This window comes from Rhinoraja longicauda, chromosome 13, assembly GCF_053455715.1.
Source record: "Rhinoraja longicauda isolate Sanriku21f chromosome 13, sRhiLon1.1, whole genome shotgun sequence".
Lineage (NCBI taxonomy): Eukaryota > Metazoa > Chordata > Chondrichthyes > Rajiformes > Arhynchobatidae > Rhinoraja > Rhinoraja longicauda.
The window spans coordinates 20,807,613-20,832,018 of record NC_135965.1 but is presented as its reverse complement, the minus strand read 5'-3'; the positions used below and the strand labels follow the sequence as shown (position 1 = coordinate 20,832,018).

The window sequence follows — 24,406 nt, the reverse complement described above, 5'->3', positions numbered from 1 at the left end:
AATAAGGGTGGCACAGCAGTAGAGTTGCTGGACAGATGAACATTTCGGGTCTGGTTCCTTCTTCAGAATGTTAGGAGAAGGCTGGGTTTGGGACAAAGCCTGGTAAGTCAGTCTAAAAAAGAGTCCTAACCCGAAATGACATCTGTCCATTCGCTCCCCAGATGCTGCCTGACCTGTTGAATTCCTCCAGCATTTTGTGTTTTGCTTAAGAAAAGGATTATTTTCAGTATATCGAAGGCAAAATACAAAAGAAAAACAATGTGGTAACCTTATCTATAAACAGCAGAATAAGGGTCCAGAAATATGCATGAATGTTTGCATTTATAATTGAAGCATAACTCTGCAACTGACAAAGTTTGCAGACTGTTCTTTTGCTAGATTCTGTGTAAACTGCAAAAGTAATGGTGGAAATTGGACATCTTTAAAGGCATATATATCGGACATTAGATGAGAATATTTGGGCAACTATAAAATTCGCCACATATAAGACTAGATTGACGACATCTGATTTCAGGCTTTTACGGGGAAAGTGATGGAAGCACTGAATCCTATTTCTGATGCATTTTACATTACACTTAAATTACATGCTGTCAGAGGATAATGATTTGTCTATTAGAGATGTAGGATTGATATAATTTAGATTGGTTATATTTGCAGGTTTTCAAGAGGCCACCCCCAGGAGTTCGTAAGATTATAATTGCCACTAACATTGCAGAGACAAGGTAATGGGACACATAATCACTCATGTAGTGGGAGAAATGTTCTTCAAATAACTCTTTACAAAATGCTTTTGCTCAGTCTTGAATAAGTTCTTTTCCTCAACAAGTCTCCTAAAAATTTCCTCTTTTGTGCGACCTCCCATCATTTTGTTTATTCCTCCAAAAGATTTTCATCTAGTGAAATTTCTTGATTTTCCTCCTGACTTTTTAAAATAAAAGCATTTGAGAAATACTCCTTAGGTTTAGGTTTATTATTGCCAGGTGCACCTCGGTACAGTGAAAAACTTTATTTTGCACAATCTATATACTAAAAGTCTCATTTGTTTGACCCTGAACTACAGCCAAAATGGTACACGATAATGCGACAATTTTAGGCCCACCTTAATCACTGCCGTCCCTTTGGTGCGAATGGGGGGGGGGGAGGGAGGATAAGGGGGGTTGAGGGGGATGGAGTTGGTGGAGAGAGAGGAAGGGGGGAGGGGAAAGGAGGGAGGGGGAGAAGGAGGGGGAGGGAAGGGGAAGGGGGAGCGTGTGAGGGAGGGGGGGGGGAGTGGGTGCTGCTGCACTAATGCAGGAGAGGTTTGGGCCCAATGGGTCCACTTGGCCTAGTAATATATATAAATACAATCAAGTCAAACTTGAGGTACAATCGGTAGAACAAAGGGAAAGACACAATGCCGAATTAGTTCTCTGCATAACTGTTCCAGAGACAAAGCCCAATGCTTGCATTCGGGTAGGTTGGATTCGAGCTGTACCCTAGCTTAAGCCTAACGCAAGATCTTGAGGGATATAAAGAACATATTTCATCTTGTGGGAAAATCCAGCACTTGGGGATGACTTTAAAATAAGGTTGTCTATTAAAAATTGTGTCAGGGGTTATGGGGAGAAAGCAGTAGAACAGGGTTGAGAATGGATGAATGGCGGAATAGACTTGATGGGCTGAATGGCCAAATTCTGCTCCTATAACCTATGATCTTACAAAATCCAAGAGGATTTTTTCAGTGTTCGGAAAAAAATCCTCTGGTTTTTTTTCTGGGGATTGAGTGCTTTTGGAACTCTTTCCCAACAAGCAATGTTTTTTAAGGCAGAGTTAGGTGGATTATTGACAAAAAAATTAATGGATGGGATAGGCAGCGATGCAGAGTTGGAGACACAAGAAACTGCAGATGCTGGAATCTTGACCAAAGCACAAAGTGCTAGAGGAACTCGGCGGGTCAGGCAGCATCTGCGGAGGGAATGGACGGCGACGTTTTGGGTCGTGAAGTTGACAATCATTTAATTGAACTGCAGGCAGGTGGAACAGCTAAATGGTCAACATCTGCTCCAAATTAATTTGTAAGTGAGTGAAGAGCATTCTCCTTGCTTATGAAGTGTAGAACAGCTATACTACGGGTTCATCAAACCTCACTGAAAGAGTGTGATGGGAGAGTGGCACAGAAGGCGGTTTTTAAATCCTTGAGAATGCAATGGATCAGTCCTGGTTTGAATGATTGTACAAAATGAAGCAGAAGGCATTGACTCATTATTCAGAATACTGTCCTTGAAATTTTAAACTGTCTACCATTCTTGGAGGACACTGAATAAAAGGTCATACTACTATTTCAAAGATGAACTTGCATTTATATCAAATCACTCATACCCTTGGGTCGTGCCAGCCTTCGTCCAAGCATGGGCGAGAGATGCATTCCAGAGGTGGTGATAATGATTGACCTTGATTTTAAGGCACCATTTAATGGAATCTAACTTCAAGGAGCCCTAGTAAAGTAGAAGAGGACGCTTGAACGGTTGCAGTTACATTTGGCTCCAAGGAAGATGCTTGTGGTTGGTAGAGGTCAATGATTACAGCCCTAGGATGTGACTGTATTTCATCAGGGCAATGTCCTTGGTCCAACTATCAACTGCATCATCAAGGACCTCCTTTCCATCATCAGATCAGAAGTTCATAAGTCATGAGAGTAGATGTAGGTTTTCAGTCCATTGAGTCTATTTCGCCATTCAATTACCTTTCCCTCTCAACCCCATTCTCCTGCCTTCTCCCTATAACTTTTGACACCCTTACTAATCAAGAATCTATCACTCCGCCTTAATAATACCCAATGACTTGGCCTCCACAGCATCTGTGGCAATAAATTCCACAGATTCACCACTCTCTGACACTCTCTTCAACTCCTTTCTAAAGGTACGTCCTTTTGTTCTGAGGCTGTGCCTTCTGGTCCTAGACTCTCCCACCAGTGGAAACACCCTCTCCGTATCCACTCCATCCAGGCCTTTCATCATTCGTAGAGGCGCTTGTTGATAATTGCATAATGGTCATTCCCATTCATTTTTCCTCAGCAAATGAACCATCCCATGTGGACGGGCTGGTATATGGCAATGGCTCAATGGATTCTTTATTATCACATGTACCAAGGTACACTGAAATGTTTTTGTTGCATCCAGCTCAGCAGGTCTATCGCCATATACAAGCGCAATCCCCCAATTAGCACAGAAGGTACCATTTTACAGTCAAATAATCTTAATGCATAAAAGTGGCAAGGTGCCATCACCATCTGAGTCATGAGAGAGTCAAAACACCCCTTCACATCCAAAGGCATTACCCATCTGGGTGTTCCCCACCACTGATGTCTTTGGGTCACCGTCGACAAATATGGACCAGCCAGATAAATACCATGGCAACAGCAACAAGTCATCTTCTGAGGCACCACTTGAGAACACAATGGAATTGTTTGCACCTGCTTGGATAATTGGAGCTCCCACAAGCCACAGGGAAACTCAGTGCCATTGAGGATTAAGTGACCCACTTGGCAAGCAGTCCATCAACCACCCTGGACATTTGTTCAATCCTGCCTCCTCTGAAAACTCATTCCATATACCCACCACAGTTTGTGTAAAAAAAAAAAAAAAAACCTCTAGGGTTCATATTAAATCTTTCTCCTCTTTATTTTGCCCCCCCCCCCCCTTTATTTACGCTGAGAGGCTGAGAAACAGCTGGGATCAGCATAGGTAAGAAATGCTCTGGACGTTGCCCTGCAAACTTGCATCCCAGAAGTACCTGTACATCCAGCCAAGTTCCTGTAGCACAACCAAATATTAGCGGCCGCCCATAAACATGGGAAAGCTGCCCAGATCCCCAAGAAACATGACTAATCCAATCAGACTAATTACCAATTTCATCAATGAATTCTCGGTCATCAGTTAAATAAAGAGTGTTCTCAACGGTGCTGTCAGGCATTACTAATCAATAAACTGCTTAGAGGTTCACTGTCAACCTTCAGTAAATTCCCGACATTATATTGATTGATTGAAAGATACCGCATGGAAACGGGCCCTTTGGTCCACCGGCCATCGATCATCCGTTCACACTAGGTTTAAGTTCATGAGATGGGAGCAGGATTAGGCCTTTCGGCCCATCAACTCTACTCCGCGATTCACTCATGGCTGATCTTTCTCTCCCTCCTAACTCCATTCTCCTGCCTTCTCCCCATAACCCCTGACATTGGTACTAATCAAAAATCATTTATAGTTTAGTTTATTATTGTCACGTTTACTGAAGTACAGCGAAAAGCTATTTGTTGCTTGCTATCCAGTGAGTGAAAAGATTATATATGATTACAATCAGCCGTCCACAATATAAAGGATACGCAATACACAGGATGAAGGGTGTGATGTTTAGTGCAAGATGAAGTCCAATAAAGTTTGATTAATAATGGTTCAAAGTTCTCCATTGTGGTAGATGGGAGTTCAGGACCGTTCTCTAACTGGTGAGAGGACGGTTCAACCCATAATTCGCATGGTATACATCTCAATTTCTTTGTTAAAACAACTCTTAGAAACATAGAAAATAGGTGCAGGAGGAGGCCATTCGGCCCTTCGAGCCAGCACCACCATTCATTATGATCATGGTTGATCATCCACAATCAGTAACCTGTGCCCAACGTCTCCCCATATCCCTTGATTCCACTAGCCCCCAGAGCTCTCCCTAACTTTCTCTTAAATCCATCCAGTGATTTGGCCTCCACTGCACTCTGTGACGGAGAACTCCACAAATTCACAACTCTCTGGGTGAAAATGTTCCTTCTCACCTCAGTTTTATTCTAAGACTGTGGCTCCTGGTTCTGGACTCCCCCAACATTGGGAACATTTTTCCTGCATCTAGCTTGTCCAGTCCGTTTATAATTTTATATGTCTCTATAAGATCCCCTCTCATCCTTCTAAACTCCAGTGAATACAAGCCTAGTCTTTTCAATCGTTCCTCATATGACAGTCCCGCCATCCCGGGGATTAACCTCGTGAACCTACGCTGCACTGCCTCAATTACAAGGATGTCCTTCCTCAAATTAGGAGACCAAAACTGTACACAATACTCCAGATGTGGTCTTACCAGGGCCCTATACAACTGCAGAAGAACCTCCTGACTCCTATACTGAAATCCTCTCGTTATGAAGGCCACCGTTCCATTAGCTTTCTTCACTGCCTGCTGTACCTGCACGCCAACTTTCAGTGCCTGGTGTACAAGGACACCCAGGTCTCGCTGCACTTCCCTCTTACCTAACCTGACACCATTGAGATAATAATCTACTTCCTTGTTTTTGCTGCCAAAGTGGATAACCTCACATTTATCTATATTATACTGCATCTGCCACGCATCTGCCCACTCACTCAACCTGTCCAGGTCACCCTGCAACCACCTAACATCCTCTTCGCAGTTCACACTGCCACCCAGCTTTGTGCCATCTGCAAACTTGTTAGTGTTACTTCTAATTCCTTCGTCCAAATCATTAATATATATGGTAAACAGTTGCGGCCCCAACACCAAGCCTTGCAGCACTCCACTCGCCACTACCTGCCATTCTGAAAAGGACCCGTTTACTTCTACTCTTTGCTTCCTGTCTGCCAACTAATTCTCTATCCATGTCAACACCCTACCTCCAATACCGTGTGCTCTCATTTTACTCGCTAATCTCCAGTGTGGGACCTTATCAAAGGCTTTCTGAAAGTCTAGATACACTACATCCACTGGCTCACCGTCATCCATTTTACTTGTGACATCCTCAAAAAATTTCAGAAGATTAGTCAAGCATGATTTCCCTTTCATAAATCCATGCTGACTTGGACTTATCCTTTTACTGCTATCCAAATGCACCGTTATTACCTCTTTAATAATTGACTCCAGCATCTTCCCCACCGCTGATGTCAGGCTAACTGGTCTGTAACTCCCTGTTTTCTCTCTCGCTCCTTTCTTGAAAAGTGGGATAACATTAGCTATCCTCCAATCCACAGGAACTGATCCTGAATCTATTGAACATTGTAAAATGAACACCAATGCGTTCACTATTTCTAGAGCCACCTCCCTGAGGACCCTGGGATGCAGACCATCAGGCTCTGGGGATTTATTAACCTTCAGTCCCATCAGTCTACCCAATACTATTTCTCGCCTAGTGCAAATTTCTTTCCCCTATCCCCCTAGATCCTCTGTCCTCTAGTACATCTGGGAGATTGTTTGGATTGAAGACAGATCCAAAGTACCTGTTCAACTCTTCTGCCATTTCCTTGTTACCCATAATAATTTCACCCGTTTCTGCCTTCAAGGGACCCACATTTGACTTTGCTACTCTTTTTCTCTTAACATATCTAAAGAAGCTTTTACTCTATTATATTATTGGCCAGCTTCCCCTCGTACTTCATCTTTTCGGCCCATATTGCCCGTTTTGTTACCTTCTGTTGTCCTATGAAACTTTCCCAATCCTCTGGCTTCCCGCTGCTCTTTTCTGTGTTATACATCTTTTATTTTAGTTTTATTCCATCCCGAACTTCCTTTGTCAGCCAAGGTTGCCTCCTACCCCCCTTAGAATCTTCCTTTCACTTTGGAATGAAATGATCCTGCATCTTCCGGATTATGCCCAGAAATTCCTGCCATTGCTGTTCCACCGTCATTCCTGCTAGGATCCCTTTCCAGTCGACCTTGGCCAGCTCCTCTCTCAGGCCTTCATAGTCCGCTTTTTTCAACTGCATCACTGACACTTCCGATTTAACCTTCTCCCTCTCAAATTGCACATTAAAACTAATCTTATTATGATCACTACCTCCAAGCAGTTCCTTCACCTGGAGTTCTCTTATCAAATCTGGTTCATTGGACAACACTAAATCCAGAATTGCCTTTTCTCTGGTAGGCTCCATTACAAGCTGCTCTAAGAATCCATCTCGGAGGTACTGTACAAACTCTTTCTTGGGGTCCAGAACCAACCTGATTTTCCCAGTCTACCTGCATATTGAAATCCCCCATCACCACAGTGGCGTTACCTTTGTTACATGCCAGTTTTAACTCCTGCTGCAACTTACACCTTATATCCGGGCTATTATTTGGGGGTCTGTAGATAACTCCAATTAGTGTCTTCTTACCTTTACAATTCCTCAACTCTATCCACAGTGACTCTACCTCGTCAGTCCCTATATCACACCTTGCAAGGGACTGAATTTCGTCCCTCACCAACAGAGCTACCACACCTGCCTCTGCCCGCGTGCCTGTCGTTTCCATAGGACCCCAGGATTAGTTTTTGGTCTCCACCAGTCTATCTTCAGCCTGAGAGTGTGACCTGTCCAAGAAGTCTTGGGGAATAACTTGATTAACTTGGGGTTTTTGCTTGATCTGGCATCAATCCCGGACCCCACTAACATTCAAATACTTTTTTCTCATTTAAATCTATGCCCATTAGCTTGTTCAGGTCTACTAAAATCTTTAGAAATTATTGGTGTATACCTGTGTGTTGGCAGAGTGTTGCAAGACAATTAATGCACAGATCATTACCAGATTCTCTTTGGTAGGGACGATGATTATTTGAGTCATAGTTACTGTGTGGCAACAGGCTCTTAGGCCTTCACATTCTCGGTGACCAAGGTGTCTATCTGAGTGAGTCCCATTTGCCTTTGTTTGGCCAGTATTCCTTTCAACTTCCCCATACATGTACATGTGTAAATGCCTTTTTAAATGTTGTCATGTATCCACCTCTACCACTTCCTCTGGCAGCTTCTTCCACAAACCGATCTCTGCATGGAAAAAGTTGCCCTTCAGGTCTCCTTTAAATCTTTTCCTTCTCACCTTAAATCTTTGCACTCTATTTTTGTACTCCCCTAACCTGGAAAAAACACCATGACCATTCACTTGTGATTTTATATACTGCCATAAAGTCATCCCTTAGTCTCAAATGCTCCAGGGAAAAAGGCCCCAACATATCCGGTGTCCCCTTATAATTCAAGCTTTCCAGTCCTAATAACATCCTTTAATATCTCTTCTGCATCCTGTCCATCTGCATGACATCCTTTCTATACCTTGATGACCAGAACTGTGCCCGGTACTCCCAGTACTGTGGCCTAACTAGTATTCCCAACAACACCCTTGTTTTACGTACCAAAATGTAGAATTTTGTACTTTAGTGTCGAAATACAATGTGGAAACATGTCCTACAGCCGACCCAGCCCTCACTAACCAATGATCACCCATTCACACTAGTTCTATCCTACAGATTAGGTACAATTTTACAGAACCAGTTAACCTACAAACCTGCACGTCTTTGGAATGTGGGAGGAAACTGGATCACCCGGAGGAAACCCACTTTCCCAATTGTTCTTGTTCCTGTTGTAATCTTAGGTAATCACTGTTCACTACACACCAATTTGGGTGTCATCTGCAAATTTACCAACCATGCTGTGCATAGGAATACTATTGGGTCCTATGTTTTCTATGTTACTTTTAACAACAGCTCAATACTGCCACACTCACCACTGATCAGAATGTAACATTTTGTAGGCTGCAGATCTTGAGCTGCTGTGTATGAAAATCCACCAAATAATAATCAAAATACTTTTCATTTCCATAAATGATTTACTTTTTCCAAGTATATACCCTGTTTTTACTTCGCTTAATGTTGAATCTGCTTTTCAACACTCACTTAGTGTATTCAAAAACCATCAGAACTCTGCGTGTTTAAAATATTACCATTGGGATGTTTAAAATTTAAAACCAGATGCAATAAATCATTTCATTCACAGGTAACAGCCATCCTAGGATGTGAGTAGAACTGGCGTTTATTGATTGCAATTCGACAGCTTATAACATGAGCCAGCAGGCTCTTGAAATCTGTACATAAAATGGCATAAAAACTGTCTCCTCATATTTAAGCGTTTTTAGCTTTATATTATTATAAACCAAGCCATCAGTGGTATTTCAATTCTCTTAACAACTATAAGGAGTTTCATGGCCATTTAAAGCAAATGCTTGAGAACTGACTGTCTTCTGTCTTCCTCTTTGTTCGAGAGCTATATTCTGCACTTCATCTTTCCCTTTGCTCTACCTATTGTAATTGAGTTTGACTTGATTGTATTTGTGTATGGTATATCTGATCTGTTTGGATAGCACGCAAAACAGCTTTTCACTGCATCTCGGGGTACAGATTCTTTCAGGGTAACGGATCTGCCAGCAACCACCTATAAGGTAACACTCCAATGCTGGATCCTACCAGTCTCGGGAACAACTTCTTCCCCTCGGTTTCAAGCTTCTGAACGATTCTTCTATAAGCTAGGGTCGTGTCCGATTCATCGCGACCCCATTGCGGACATTGGACTGTGTCTATGGAACTGTTGTGCTGCAATGTTGAGGACTATATTCTGTATCTTTCCCTTTTGATCTATCTAATGTAATTGAGTTTGACTTGATCGCATTTATGTGCAGTATTATCTGATCTGATAGCATGCAAAACAAAGCTTTTCACCGTACCTCGATACACGTAACAATAACAAATCTCAACCTAAATCTTGTGCTTGCCAAGATTGCTGTTCTGATTGACGTTTACCTTTGCTGCAGGGTAGTGTGATTTGCAAGGAAACCAGGGCCATCATTTCAATTTGGCCAGTTCAGTGATGACAGAAATCCCTTCGATCAAAGGGATAAACCCGGAAATCTGGCTCAAAAACCCATTGAGGCTGAGTTGGTATAAAATGTTATCACTGTGATTGATAGATTTTGGTGAATCATTCCCATGTGTTATCTGTCCAGATACAGTGAAGAATTGAGATTGGTAAATGAATCTCATTTACAGGCAGGAATACAGATGTGGAAAGCGTTCGATATTTTATATTAGCATTGACAGGTTGGAATCGCTATGGCTAAACCTCTGATGGATTGTAAAGTGACTGTGTAGCAGATCAAGTGCACCAAGAATGGAACAACACACCCAAAACTGATCAATTCCTTTCCCCCTGAGAGCCGATCTATCTTCCCGATAATTGCATTTGTGTTTACGAGGACATACACAACCACATCACGATTTGAAGGAATGTAAATGTGTCCGATAAAGGCTATTTTCTAGTCCTAAAACACAAATGGCTTCCCAATTAAACCTTCAACAAACCTGTACATCTGTACGGTTATCAGAGAAATATAGACTCCAGGAACTGTGGATGTTGCCTTACAGATAGACACAAAGTGCTGGAGTAACTCAACACTTCAGACACCATCTCTGGAGAACATGGATACGGTTATGTTTCGAGTTGAAACCCTTCTTCATCCTGAGGAAGGGTCCCACCAAAAGCATCACCTATTCAAATCCTCTGGAGATGCTGCCTGACTAGCTGAGTTACTCCAGCACTTTGTGTCTTTTTTTGAAAGAATATAGGTCGAGGACGAAGGGGAAAGAGACAAATGAGTGCATCCAGGTGAGGCACATGAAAGAGATGGGGAAAAAAGGGATGGGGGTGTTTGTTAGTTGATTATATAAAATGGAGATTTCAATGTTCATACCGAAGACAGACACAATGTACTGGAGTAACTCAGCGGGTCAGTCAGCATCTCTGGAGAAAAAGGATGGGTGACGTTTCAGGTCAGAACCCTTCAGACTGAAAGTAGAGGGGAAGAAACTAGAGGTAGGAAATGTTCATGCCATTGGGTTGTAAGATACCCAAGTGGAATATGAGGTGCTGTTTCTCTAGTTTGCTCGTAGCTTCACCCTGGCAATGGAGGATGCCCAGGGCAAAAAGGTCAGTCTGGGAAGCGGAATTAAAATGGTTAGCAACCGGGAGATCCAGCAGGCCTTGGCGGGCCAAGCGCAAGTGTTCAGCCAAACAGTTGCCTGGTTTACTATTGGTCTCTCTAATGTACAGGAGCCCATATCGGGAGCACTGAATACTGTAGGTGAGATTATGATCTTTCATGTAAGCACTGGTGCAACGAGGTGTGAATTAAATACATTAATATGGATTATTTTTTTAAACCCACAGTAAAAAATTGGTCAAAAACTTTTGTCTTCCAGTATCACCATAGATGACGTGGTCCACGTGATAGATGGAGGAAAGATAAAAGAGACTCACTTCGACACCCAAAACAACATCAGCACAATGGCAGCAGAGTGGGTCAGCAAAGCTAATGCCAAGCAAAGGAAGGGTCGAGCTGGAAGGTAAAGTAGACTTCTCCATGTCAACTTGTGTTAAATAAATTACTGCATCAACGCACTCTTTCAAGAGGACAGTCAGTGCATACATGTAGACCTAAGTCCCATTGGGAGTCATAGAGTCATTCAGCACAGGACAAAGCCCTTTGGCCCAATGGCGACACGGTGGCGCAGCGGTAGAGTTGCTGCCTTACAGCGAATGCAGCGCCGGAGACTCGGGTTCGATCCTGACTACAGGCGCCTTCTGTACGGAGTTTGTACATTCTCCCCGTGACCTGCGTGGGTTTTCTCCAAGATCTTCGGTTTCCTCCCACACTCCAAAGACGTACAGGTATGTAGGTTAATTGGCTGGGCAAATGTAAAAAAATTGTCCCTAGTGTGTGTAGGATAGTGTTAATGTGCGGGGATCGCTGGGCGGCGCGGACCCGGTGGGCCGAAGAGCCTGTTTCCACGCTATATCTCTAAATCTAAATAATCTAAAATCTCTATACTAAATACTTTTATCTGTAATCCCAAGTGATGAATATGTATTTTAAAGACAACTGAATTGGTAAGCAATTCAATATATTTAATGTGCAATTGAACTAACTGGTTTGTCGATTTATATGTCAATGGTGTGTGAGTCCATAATAAAACTGGCTGTGTAGCTACGATCACGGTCGATTAAATCAGCTTGTGAAAGCTAACGTTGAAAGAAAAATGATTGGAGACCACGGCGATATACTAAAGCAGCTATGTTTTGGGACCATTGATGTCTTCAAAGATGATGTAATTTATTTTCTATAATCAATAACGAAATGGAAGAAAACAAGACATGCCATCTATACCCCACCATCTCATACAATAAAAATAAGTCACTAAGTGTGCTTTCCAATCAATTCTACTCCGTTTACCTTTTCTTACCTAATTCCATTTATTTTCCTCCAAGTATTTTCCATTTCCCACTTTAAAATGTTGCTGTTGAATCCTTTTGAGCTAACGTGCTCAAGGTCACAGCAACTTGGTTTATTTATGTATTTTTTAAAAGAGCTCATCTTCTTTATTATCCCTGCAACCACTTCCCGTTCTTGGAAATCGTAAAATTGAAAGCTGTCTGGCGCCGTGCGCTGAACTATTGTGGTCTATTAATGAGGAATGTCTTCAGTGAAATCTAAGCAGGAATGTGAATGAATGGAAACACTATTTTGTATCTCAGTGCTTTATCGTGCTGTACATTGAATCCCATCTTGATGGCCTTGAGCAGAGAGTGTGCTGCCGTTGCAGCGCATAAAATGGCTTTTTTACTATTCCAGACAGTTCAATAAATATAGTGTGGACAGGAAGACAGTGGGAGATCTGGGAAGGGGGAGGGGGAGAGAAGGACAGAGGAACTATCTAAAGTTGGAGAAGTCAATGTTCATACCACTGGGCTGCAAGCTGCCCAGGCGAAATATGAGGTGCTGTTCCTCCAATTTCCGGTGGGCCTCACTATGGCACTGGAGGAGGCCCATGGCAGAAAGGTCAGACTGGGAACCAAACGCAGGCTTGGCGATCGCTTCGCCCAACACCTTCGCTCAGTCCGCCTTAACCAACTTGATCTCCCGGTGGCTGAGCTCTTCAACTCCCCCTCCCATTCCCAGTCTGACCTTTCTGTCATGGGCCTCCTCCAGTGCCATACTGAGGCCCACCGGAAATTGGAGGAACAGCACCTCATATTTCGCTTGGGCAGCTTGCAGCCCAGTGGTATGAACATTGACTTCTCCAACTTTAGATAGTACCTCTGTCCCTCTCTTCCCCTCCACCTTCCCAGATCTCCCACTGTCTTCCTGTCTCCACCTATGTCTCGCCCCCTGACATCTGTCTGAAGAAGGGTCTCGACCCGAAACGTCACCCATTCCTTCTCTCCTGAGATGCTGCCAGACCTGCTGAGTTACTCCAGCATTTTGTGAATAAATACCTTCGATTTGTACCAGCATCTGCAGTTATTTTCTTACAATAAATATTGTGTCATTCACTTACCTTATATAGTGGCGAAACTGTGCCTGATGTTGCATGTTCATTCATCTTGTCGGTACTACTTAGCAAAAATCACTGTCGCCTTTCAGGGTACAACCGGGTTCCTGCTACCACTTGTACAATGGATTGAGAGAGAGCCTTCTCGATGACTATCAGTTACCTGAAATCATGAGGACACCACTTGAAGAGCTTTGCCTGCAGATCAAGGTTAAATATAATTGCTGTTTCTTCACCATTAACCTTCTCGTTCTCATTTTTAGTTTTCAGCAAAATGAAAATGTAATTCACTGTAATCTCACCAGTTTTCTTCTCCCCTTACCTACTCTAATCTCACCCCCTCAGAACGCTAAGCGAGATCACACCTTCCCTAGCCAACAATTGGCCTATCAGGGAACCACCATTCCTGAAGTGGAGTCTGAAGAAGGGTCTCGACCCGAAACGTCACCCATTCCTTCTCTCCTGAGATGCTGCCTGACCCGCTGAGTTACTCCAGCATTTTGTGATTTCCTGCCTGAAGTAATCTGTTGTCAACCCTGATTTGTCCTGGTCTTTTCTCACCTCCAGTTGTTCCCCCCCTCCTCTTCCCCTCCACCCCCCTTCCCAACGGTATATAGGACTCCACATATAGAACAGTGGATGAGATAGATGCTGCCTGACCCACTGAGTTACTTCAGCTCTTGGTGTTTCTTGGGAGTGCAAGTTCCCTTTTTCCTCTCTTTCCCAGTTGTTAATAGGGATCCTGTACCTGAAATATTATCTGTTTCTCTTTCCACAGATGCTGACTGTCCTGCTGAGTGTCTGGCATTTTCTGTTTTTATTTCAAATCACCAACATATGTTTTTTTCTTTAATTTTTGTTTACGATTTGTTAAATGCTCTTTTCCTTTCATATAATTGTAGATTTTGCACCTTGGTCAAATTGCCCAATTCCTGGAAAAGGCAATGCAGCCTCCATCAAAGGAAGCAGTTTTTCTGGCTGTGAACCACCTTAAAGAGTTGGTAAGTAATTAAATGGACAGGATGACTTTGAATGGCACCCGGCAGCCCCTCCCATGTCTAACTGCACAAGTATAGATCTGTCACAAATAATTTTTACCCCCTTTTTGAAGTTTCTTGCTACAGCACAGAAGTAGTGCAGTAGGACCATAGTGGCGCAGCGGTAGAGTTGCTGCTTTACAGTGTCAGAGACCCAGATTCGATCTTATTATGGGTGTTGTCTATACAGAGTTTGCACGTTTTCCCCGTGACCATGGGTTCTCACTGGGTGTTCCAGTTTCCTCCCACATTCCAAAGACATGCAGGTTTGTAGGTTAATTGGTTTCTGTACATTGTTCCTCGTGTATATGGTAGAACTAGTGTACGGGTGATGGCTGGCCGGCAAGGAATCCATGGACCGAAAGGCCTGTTTCCATGCTGTATCTCTAAAACTGAAACTAAGCAGTGTAATGGGGGCACAAGGAACTGCAGATGTTATGTTTGTGAGTAAAACACAAAGTGCTGGAGTAACTCAGCGGGACAGGTAGCATCTCTGGAGGACATGGAGCAGGGTCGATAGTCACACCCTTGCCTTTCAGTAGTAGTCATCCACCTGGAACTTTAACATGGAAGAGTATAGGACAAGAACAGGCCCATCGATCCACAATGTCTTTGCCCAACATGAAGCCAAGACCAACTCTTATCTGGCTGCACACATGATCCACATCCCTCTATTCCCTGCATATCTATATGCCCATCCTAAGGTCTATTATACGCCACTATCGTATCTGCATTCCAGGCCCTCTGTGTTAAGAAAATCTTACCTTGCACATCATCTTTCAACTTTGTCCCCCTCACCTTATAGCTATGCCCTCTCTCATGTGCCGATTTGCAGGTGATTATAACCCCAATGGGCAAGTCTACAGATATGTAGAGCAAAGAAGATTGCTTCTATTAACGTTCTCCCTCCCCCTCCCCCTTTTGTACAGGATCATGTGGGGCTTATTGAAAGTTATAAAATGTTAATTTTATTTTCCTTTCTTTTTCAGAACGCCTTGGACAGGGACGAAGAGCTGACGGCACTCGGTGTCCATTTAGCCCGTCTGCCAGTTGAGCCGCACATTGGGAAAATGATCCTGTTTGGGGCGTTGTTGTGCTGCTTGGATCCTGTCCTCACCATCGCCACCAGTCTCAGCTTCAAGGATCCATTTGTCATCCCATTGGTAAAGTATCATAGTTATTTCTGGAATGATAGTCAGACTGAAACAGGGCATGGACTGGCTTGCTCTCAGGTGTAGAAGACCAAGGAGTGATCACACTGTGTGGTTAAAGCTTAATTAAATGATTAGATAGAAAGATAGAAAGAAAAGTAGTTTTAGAGGGGAAGGAGGAGAAGTCCAGAACAAAGGTTGTCCTATCAAGAACGAAAGAACTGCTTGAATTCATTCTCAGATTAAAAGGACGTACCTTTAGAAGGGAGATGAGGGATTTCTTTAACCTGGGGGTGGTGAATCTGTGGAATTTATTGCCACTGACATCCGTGGAGACCCCATCTTTGGGTATTTTTAAAGCGGAGATTGACGTGTTCTTGATTAAGAAGGGGTCAAAGATTATGGGGAGAAGGCAGGAGAATGGGGCTGAGAGGGAAAGATAGATCAGCCATGATTGAACGGCGGAGTAGATTTAATGGGTTCAATGGCCTAATTCTGCTCCTATGACTGATGAACATGTGTGTAAAAACAAATATATATATATAGACGCGCATGTGCGCACACACACACATTTGACAGGCAACTCTACCGCTGCGCCACTGTGACTGCGATGACCATATTGAATGGTGGGGCAGGCTTGAGGGGCTGAATGGCCAACTCCTGCTCTTATTTCCTAATCGTCTTGTCTTTCGAGATATAACCTTGGTAAATGGGCTCTTTATGGGTGAAATGGTCCTTCACACAAAAGATAATAGAAGTGGGCGTCGAATTGTCTCAAAAAACATTCGATTATAGGGCTTCTTTGAAAATTCCAAAGCTGCTTAAATTTCATACTTAGCCAAATCATTTAGAGTAAATAAGCCAGATATAGGCACATTGAATATTGGTGCTGCCAACCATGTCGTAGATGAGTTATACAACAGGCTCAAGGAGGCGAATGGCTTTCTGTTCTTGGATGGACGTTGAATTTCTATGAAGCTACTTGAAGCAGACTTGGGGCTACCATGTAGAAACAAGGAACTGCAGATGCTGGTTTACAGAGGAATGACGAAAAGTGCTGGAGGAATTCAGTGGGTCAGGCAGCATTCCTGGAGAACGTTGATAGGTGATGTTTTGGGTGGGATCCCTGCTTCAGTCTGATTGCTGGGATGGGGGAAAGAAAGCTAGGAAGGCTCACATGTTACTGAAACACGTAACCATAGTAAGGCATTCGTACCTCTGAATATACCTACTCTCAGGAAATTGAACAGAAAGAACTGTTGTCCAAATATCTTTTCACTTGAGACACTAAGTTACTTCTGCAGTGTGGTGTAGTTCATGTAATTGGACTGGAGAGGGGAATGTCATGTAAGCTATTTTCATAGGATCTTGTAGTTTGCGTTTTATTGAGGATGATCCTTCTTTCCTAAAATGATAGTTGGGACAGGAGGCTTGAAGTTGTTTGTGTGGCAAGACAGCATTCCACTGGTGATTTAGTTTGTGTTTTTAAAGTTTGTGTTAATGCTCTCTGGTTTGTTTTATGTGGGGGGTCGGGGGGAACTTTTTTCCAATCACTTACCTTGCCAGTGATGCGATTGTTTTCCGGATCGTATCTCCGGTCGCTCTGCGGCCTAACATCATGGAACTGGTGGCCTTGCTCGGGACTGACTTTGAGCCCCACCGCGGGCCGTAGACTTGCCATCGGAGCCTGCGATCCCTTGCCTGGGATCGAGGATCCAACCACGACCTGCAGACTTCACCATCGAGGAGCTCGCCGTCTGGGGTTGAGACAGATGTCGGGAAGCTCCAAAGACGCAGAAGGTTCGACTAGCCCCGACCCCGGGTCAGATAGCTCGGCGCGGTGGAGCTGAGATTCCTCCCCCGATGCAGGAGCTTGATCGGCCTGACACGGAGGGCCCGAATGCCAGCTACGGGAGCCAAGATTGTCCCGTCAACAGAAGGCCCGACCGAGGCTCCCGATCACGGGAGAACAATGAAGGGAAGAAGATTGAACCTTTTTTCGTCTTCCATCACAGTGAGGAATGTGGAGGAGTCGCTGTGATGGATGTTCAAGTTAAAAAAAAAATTGTGTGCTCTGTTGCTTTTTATTGGCATGTATGGCAAATGAAATTCCTCATGGTGCAAAACATACTTGGCTAATAAAGTATGATTATAAAGATGATTATGATTAAATGGCTTTTGTCTAACCTTCCTGTTTCGGTGTCGGTGGCAGGGTAAAGAGAAAGTGGCGGATGCAAAACGTCGAGAGTTGTCCAAGCAAACCCGCAGCGACCATCTTACTGTTGTCAACGCGTTTAAGGTATGTATGACTGCAGGGAAGCTGTAACAGGAATACTAAGTGCTCTAGGAGTAGCAGGTCATTCAGCATCTTTAGACTTAAGAGACAGTACGGAAACAGGCCCTTTGGTCCACCGAGTCCGCGCCAACCGGCGATCGTGAATCTTCAGTTCCCATCCATGACACGCCAGTGTCACGTCTCCATAATCCTAACTATATCATGAGGAGTTTACATCTATTTGTACGCTTAATTTGTTCACTTTTTATTGTGAATGTTTAGTTTAGAGATATAGCGTGGAAATGAGCCCTTCAGCCTACCGAGCCCATCACTGACCAGTGATCCCCCCGCACACTAACACTATCCGACACACACTAGGGACAATTTACATTTATACCAAGCCGATGAACCTACAAACTTGCACGTCCTTGGAGTGTGTAAGGAAACCGAAGGTCTCGGAGAAAACCCTTGCGAGTCACAGGGAGAAGATGCAAACTCCATGAAGACAAGCTTTAAGACGCACAGCATTTAGGACTGGAGACACAAGAAGCTGGAAACCTTGAAAAAAACTGCTGGAGGAACTCAGCAGGCCAGGCAGCATCTGTGGAGGGAATCTGAAGAAGGTCCTTCCCCCTCCCTGTCCATTCCCTCCACAAATGTTGCTTGAGCAGTTTTAGGATTTTTACAATTCTTAATCCCCTTAGCATTATTTTGCCGTGGGTATTTTTTCTTTTTTTTCTATTTCTATGTATGTGGCTCCCCTTGTTTCCTAGTTTTCTCTTCCTCTATCCCCCTGCATAGGGTTGATTCCCTGTTTTAGTTTAACTTTTTGAATGTTTATTTAAATTTGGTGAGCCGAGTTTCTCTTGAAGCATTCCTCCTCTTGAAGGAGTTTTCCGAAGGTGATCCAGTCGATATTTAGTTTATTACAGCAATCAGCGTGTGCTGCCTTGTTTGATGTGTGCCTTTATTTCCAGGGCTGGGAAGAAGCTAAAAGGCGAGGATTCAGATCAGAGCGGGATTACTGCTGGGAGTATTTCCTTTCTCCAAACAATCTTCAGGTAAATGGATTCCTGAAGTAATGTAGAAATAAGGAACTGCAGATGCTGGTTAATGGAGTTGAGGTACAAATAAATTGAATACCTAGATTAAATGCAGGACAATACAAGTGCTGGAGTAACTCAGCAGGTCAAGCAGCATGTCTGGATAACATGGGTAGCTGACGTGGGTCAACACCCTTCTTCAATACAAGTGCTGGAGTAACTCAGCAAGTCAAGCAGCATGTCTGGATAACATGGGTAGCTGACGTGGGTCAACACCCTTCTTCAATACAAGTGCTGGAGTAACTCAGCAGGTCAAGCAGCATGTCTGGATAACATGGGTAGCTGACGTGGGTCAACACCCTTCTTCAGACTGATTGAGGTGGGGGGGGGGGGGGGAGAGAGAGAAACATATTATACTACCGCTACTCAGGGGCTGAAAGGTAGCTACTCTGCCACCGCGCCACTCTAGTTTTTGACTCATCTCCCCTGGGAAAAAGACTGATCATCTACTTTGCACAGAGCACCTCATGATTTGATGAACCTCTTTAAGGTCACCCTTCAGCCCCGTTTGATCCAAAGAAAATAGCCCCAGCCTGCTCAGTCACTCCGTATAATGCAACCCATCAGTTCTAGCAACATCCTTGTTAATCTTTTCTGCAGCCTCATCAATGACAATTGCAGTAAAGATGTCCAACTTTGCCATCTTTACACACAGCACCCGCAGTCAGGATGGGACCCCGGTCTCTGGTGCTGTAAGGCAGCAGCTCTACTGCTGCACCACAATGTCTCCCCAGAGACAAAATGAAGATTATAGGGTGTCAGTATTGTGGGCGAGTTCGCCACCAGAAAATGGTGATTAAAAAGTATTCTGAAATGAATTGAAGTGGTGGATGACCCCAACCTGTGGTTTATTACATCCCCACAGATGCTTCACAACATGAAAGGGCAGTTTGCTGAACACCTGCTGGTAGCTGGCTTTGTCAGCAGCAAGAATCCCAGAGATCCCAAGGCCAACATAAACTCAGGTAATGAATGGCAGGAGCCTCGGTTAAAATGTCAGCGGGGATCAAAGGATGTTGAAACAGGTCGGTGCGGGCAAGTTGGACCGATGGGCCTGTTTCCACATTGTATGACTGTGACAAGGAAATGACAAGGATGCAAGGAACCGCAGATGCTGGCTTACATAAAAAGACACCATGTGCTAGAGTAACTCAGCGAGTCAGGCAGCATCTCCGGAGGACATGAATAGGTGGAGTTTCGGGTCAGGACCCTTCTTCAGACTGATTTTACAGGGGGTTTGGGGGAGAAAGCTGGAAGAGAAGAGAGGCAGGACAAAGCCAGGCGAGTGATAGGTTAAGTGTGTAGGAAGGAACTGCAGATGCTGGTTTACACCAAAGATAGACACAAAATGCTGAAGTAACTCTGGGTCAGGCAGCATCTCTGGAGAAAATGCCACCTATTCCTTTTTGTCAGAGATGCTACCTGACCTGGAGTGACTCCAGCATTTTGTCTGCCTTGAGTGATAGGTGAACACTGGCGATGGGGAGGGTGGTTGATAGGCAGATGGGTGGACAGAGGCCAGAGATGAAAAGACAAGTTGTGAGACAAAAGGATTGAGGAGTTGTGAGACCAGTTGAGGAAATGTAGGTGGAGGGGAGACACGGGTGTGAGTCCAGGTGGTGCACAGGGGAGGGGTGGTGCGAAAGGGCGAGGGGGGTTGTTGCCTATTGCCTGTGAATCTCCTCCCCTGTCTCTCTGCCCTTTCCTCCTGTCATATAAATATCTGTTCTTTTTTGACAGACAACGAGAAGCTGATTAAAGCTGTGGTCTGTGCGGGCTTGTATCCCAAGGTGGCAAAAATCCGGCCGAGTTTCAGCAAGAAACGGAAAATGTGAGAGAATTTTATTTTATTTGGCTTAGTTCAGTTTTAGAGATACAGTGTAGAAACAGGCCCTTTGGTCCACTGTGTCAGCGCCGATCAGTGATCCCCGTATGCTACATCTATCCTACACACGACGGACAATTTACCTACTAGGCCATTTAACCTACAAACCCGTACGCACGTCTTTGGGATGTGGGAGGAAACCGGAGCACCCGGGAAAAGCCCATTATCACAGGGCGAACGTACCAACTCCGTACAGACAGCACCTGTAGTCAGGATCGAACCCGGTCTCCGGCGTTGTAAGGCAACAACTCTACCGCTGCGCCACCGTGCTGCCCACTGTGGCCTTTCTGATTTGTGCATGTTTGTCTACTGTCCTTGAGATTATTTTCATGGGCTTGTGTGCATTCTTGTGAACACACTTATTTCCACTAAACAAACAGACAAATGCATGTACACGCTCTGACTTCTCTCCCAGGCCAGGTTATTAGTAAGCAAAAAAACAAACCGTTGGAGGAACTCAGTGGGACAAACAACATCCATGGAGGCAAATTACAGGATTAGTGTGAGCGGTAAATTAATGGTCAAATTGATCATCATGTATCTCTAAATTAAATTGCAGGAAAGGAAAAATACAAAGAGATTTGGTGCTGATTTTCAATGGATAGCCTCTTCTTCTCTATGTCACCTCGGGCTGGGGTTTAAATAGAGTAATTGCAATGAGAACAACGGTTCACTATATTTCAGTGGACATTTCCTCAATGGCAGAGGTCGATGTGTCTTTGGAGGGACTTGCTGTCTCCATGGCTGCATTCTCATGGTCTTGTGGTTCGCTTACAGGGCAAAGGTCTTCACCAAGTCTGATGGCCGGGTGAACATTCATCCAAAGTCAGTGAATGCAGAGGAAGGGGATTTCCAGCACAGCTGGCTCATCTACCACCTGAAGATGCGTACAAGCAGTGTGAGTATTGGTGTGAGGCATTGTTGTGTAAGGTGCATACAAGCCGTGTGAGAATCATTGGTGTATACGATGCGTACAAGCAGTGTGTGTATGGGTGTGAGAGTCACTGGTGTGTAAGATGCGTATAAGTATCGTTACCTGCCCAGCCTGCTACCTGTAGCCTTCGATGTTTCTGCTCCCCTTGGTCACATTGAACAGTACAGCACAGGACCAGGTCAAGGAGATTAGTTTATCTTGGCATCATGTTCAGCACGGACTTTCTTGTGCTGTACTATTCCATGTTCTAGAGCACTGCATTTCATGACCAGGCCCTTCAGCCCACAATGTCTTTGCCAACCATGATGCCAAATTAAACTAACCTCTCTCTGCCTGTATGTGATCCGTATCGCTCCATTCCCAGAACATCCAGGACCTATCTAAAATTGCTCTTGAACGCCACTTTCGTATCTGCCTCCACCACCGCACATGGCCGTACATTCCAGGCACCCATAACTTTCTGTGTGTAACAAAAACACACAGATACCCTGCACATCTATATACTAAAACTCTCGTTTGTTTATTTCTTTGTTCCTGAACTACAGCCAAAACGGTACACGATAGTGACAATTTTAGGCGTCCCTTTGGTGCTAATGGAAGACGTTTCATTGAAATCGGTGTTATATTTTTTAAGTTATTCACATTTTAAAATTTAAATCTATCTCCTAGGGAGGGAGGGAGGGGGGGGAGGGAGGGAGGATAAGGGGGGTTAAGGGGGATGGAGTGGGGGGAGGGGAGGGGAGGGGGGGGAGGAGAGCGTGCTGCACCAATGCAGGAGAGGTTTGGGCCCAATGGGTCCACTTGGTCTATTTCCTTTAAACTTTGCCCCTCTCTTTTGTTGTACTATGCCAATATTTAAACGTCATTTGGACAGGTGCATGGATAGGAAAAGTTAAGAGGGATATGGGTCAAACGCGGCAAATGTGACGAGCTTAGATGAGGCAGCATGGGCAGATTGAGCCGATGAGCCTGCTCCCAGGCTTTACAACGTTTGAGAGTCCAGTATTGATGGAGTTCCACGAGTTATTGCTGACTTGCTTGGTGTTTTGATTGCCTTACAGATCTACCTGTATGATTGCACTGAGGTGTCCCCGTACTCTCTCCTCTTCTTTGGAGGCGATATCTCGATACAGAAAGAGAAGGACCAAGAAACCATCGCTGTCGATGAGTGGATTGTATTCCAGTCACCATCCCGAATAGCCCATTTAGTAAAGGTAAACAAAAATGTATTGCCAAAGGATTGAAGTTCAAACCAAGGTAGATTGTTCATTAATGTTGTAGGTCTTGAAGTGTAAAGTATTGTGCTAATGTGGCGGGGGTGGGGTGGGGTCAACAACGTGGAAGCGTATGCGTGCAGCTAACGGCAAAGAGAGTGTAGGAAAGGTCATGTTTAAACTAACAGGGCAGGGGGATGGGAACCAATGCAAGGAGACAGAGGGCCGTAAAAGGAGGACAGAAGCAAAAGGTAGAAGGGAGAAAAGAAAAACAAACCTGAAAGCTTTGTGCCTTAATGAGAGGAGCATTCGTAATAAGGTGGATGGATTGAATGCGCAGCTAGTAGATGACGAATATGATATAATTGGGATTACAGAGACATGGCTCCAGGGTGACCAAGTCTGGGAGCTCAATATGCAGGGGTACTCAATATTCAGGAAGGATAGGCAGAAGGGAAGATGAGGTGGCAGAAGGGAAGATGGCATTGAAGGTTAAAGAGTAAATTAATGCAATAGGAAAGAGCGACATCCGCTTGGATGCTGTAGAATCTGTATGGGTAGAACTGTGCAATAGCCAAGGGCAGAAAACGCTTGTTGGAGTTGTATACAGACCACCAAACAGTAGTAGGGAGGTTAGGAATAGCATTAAACGGGAAATTAGGGATGCGTGTACCAAAGGTACAGCAGTTATCATGGGTGACTTTAATCTACATATAGATTGGGCCAACCAATTTGGCCCAATCTATATTGAATTTATAATGGGTAACAAAGAAATGGCAGACCAGTTAAATGAGTACTTTAGTTCTGTCTTCACTAAGGAAGACACAAACAATCTCCCAGAAATACTAGGGGACTGAGGATCTAGTGGGAGGGAGGAACCGAAGGGAATCCACATTAGTCAGGAAATGGTGTTAGGTAAACTGTTGGGACTGAAGGCAGATAAATCCCCAGGCCCTGATGGTCCGCATCCCAGAGTACTCAAGGAGGTGGCCCTAGAAATCGTGGATGCATTAGTGATCATTTTCCAATGTTCTATGTGCTATCTGTACGTAGTTTGTACAGTGACTCCTTGTGACCTCTTGGGTTTACTCCGGGTGCTCCGGTTTCCTCCCACATCTCAAAGACGTGCAGGTTTGTAGGTTAATTAGCTTCTGTAAATTGACCCTTGTTTGTAGGATAGAACTAGTGTACGGGTGCTCAATGGTGGGCGTAGGGTGAAGGGCCGGTGTCCACACTGTATCTTTAAAATAAAACTAAATTAATTGAAGGATTAACCAAGATGTTCATTTGTTATAGTGTACAAAGGTACAGCGAAAAGCTTTTTTTGTTGCGTGCTATCCAGTCAGCAGAAAGACCACACATGATTACAATCAAGCCGTCTACAGTGTACAGATACACGATGAAGGGAATAACGTTTAGTGCAAGACAATGTCCAGTAAAGTCCAATTAAAGATAGTCCGAGGGTTTCCAATGAGGTAGATTGTAGGGTCAGGACTGTACTCTAGATGGTGAAAGGATGGTGATAACAGCTGGGAATAAATTGTCCCTGAATCTGAAGGTTTGCATTTTCACACTTCTGTACCTCTTGCTTGATGGGTGAGGGGGGGGGGGGGGGGGAAGAGGGGGTGACTGGTCCTTGATTAAGTGACTGGGGTGT

General features: G+C 44.3%; 1 protein-coding gene across 1 annotated transcript in view; it reads left to right on the top strand.

The window, feature by feature from the left end:
• Positions 1–24,406, top strand: part of dhx36 (DEAH (Asp-Glu-Ala-His) box polypeptide 36) — a 73,505-nt gene that overhangs the window by 42,134 nt on the left and 6,965 nt on the right. The window contains exons 14-24 of the mRNA XM_078410511.1: positions 658–722; positions 11,021–11,164; positions 13,243–13,360; positions 14,053–14,151; positions 15,177–15,350; positions 17,551–17,637; positions 18,591–18,674; positions 19,582–19,681; positions 20,457–20,547; positions 21,379–21,499; positions 22,597–22,749. Coding sequence (XP_078266637.1) covers positions 658–722; positions 11,021–11,164; positions 13,243–13,360; positions 14,053–14,151; positions 15,177–15,350; positions 17,551–17,637; positions 18,591–18,674; positions 19,582–19,681; positions 20,457–20,547; positions 21,379–21,499; positions 22,597–22,749 — 1,236 coding nt within the window. The remainder of the gene's footprint in view (positions 1–657; positions 723–11,020; positions 11,165–13,242; positions 13,361–14,052; positions 14,152–15,176; positions 15,351–17,550; positions 17,638–18,590; positions 18,675–19,581; positions 19,682–20,456; positions 20,548–21,378; positions 21,500–22,596; positions 22,750–24,406) is intronic.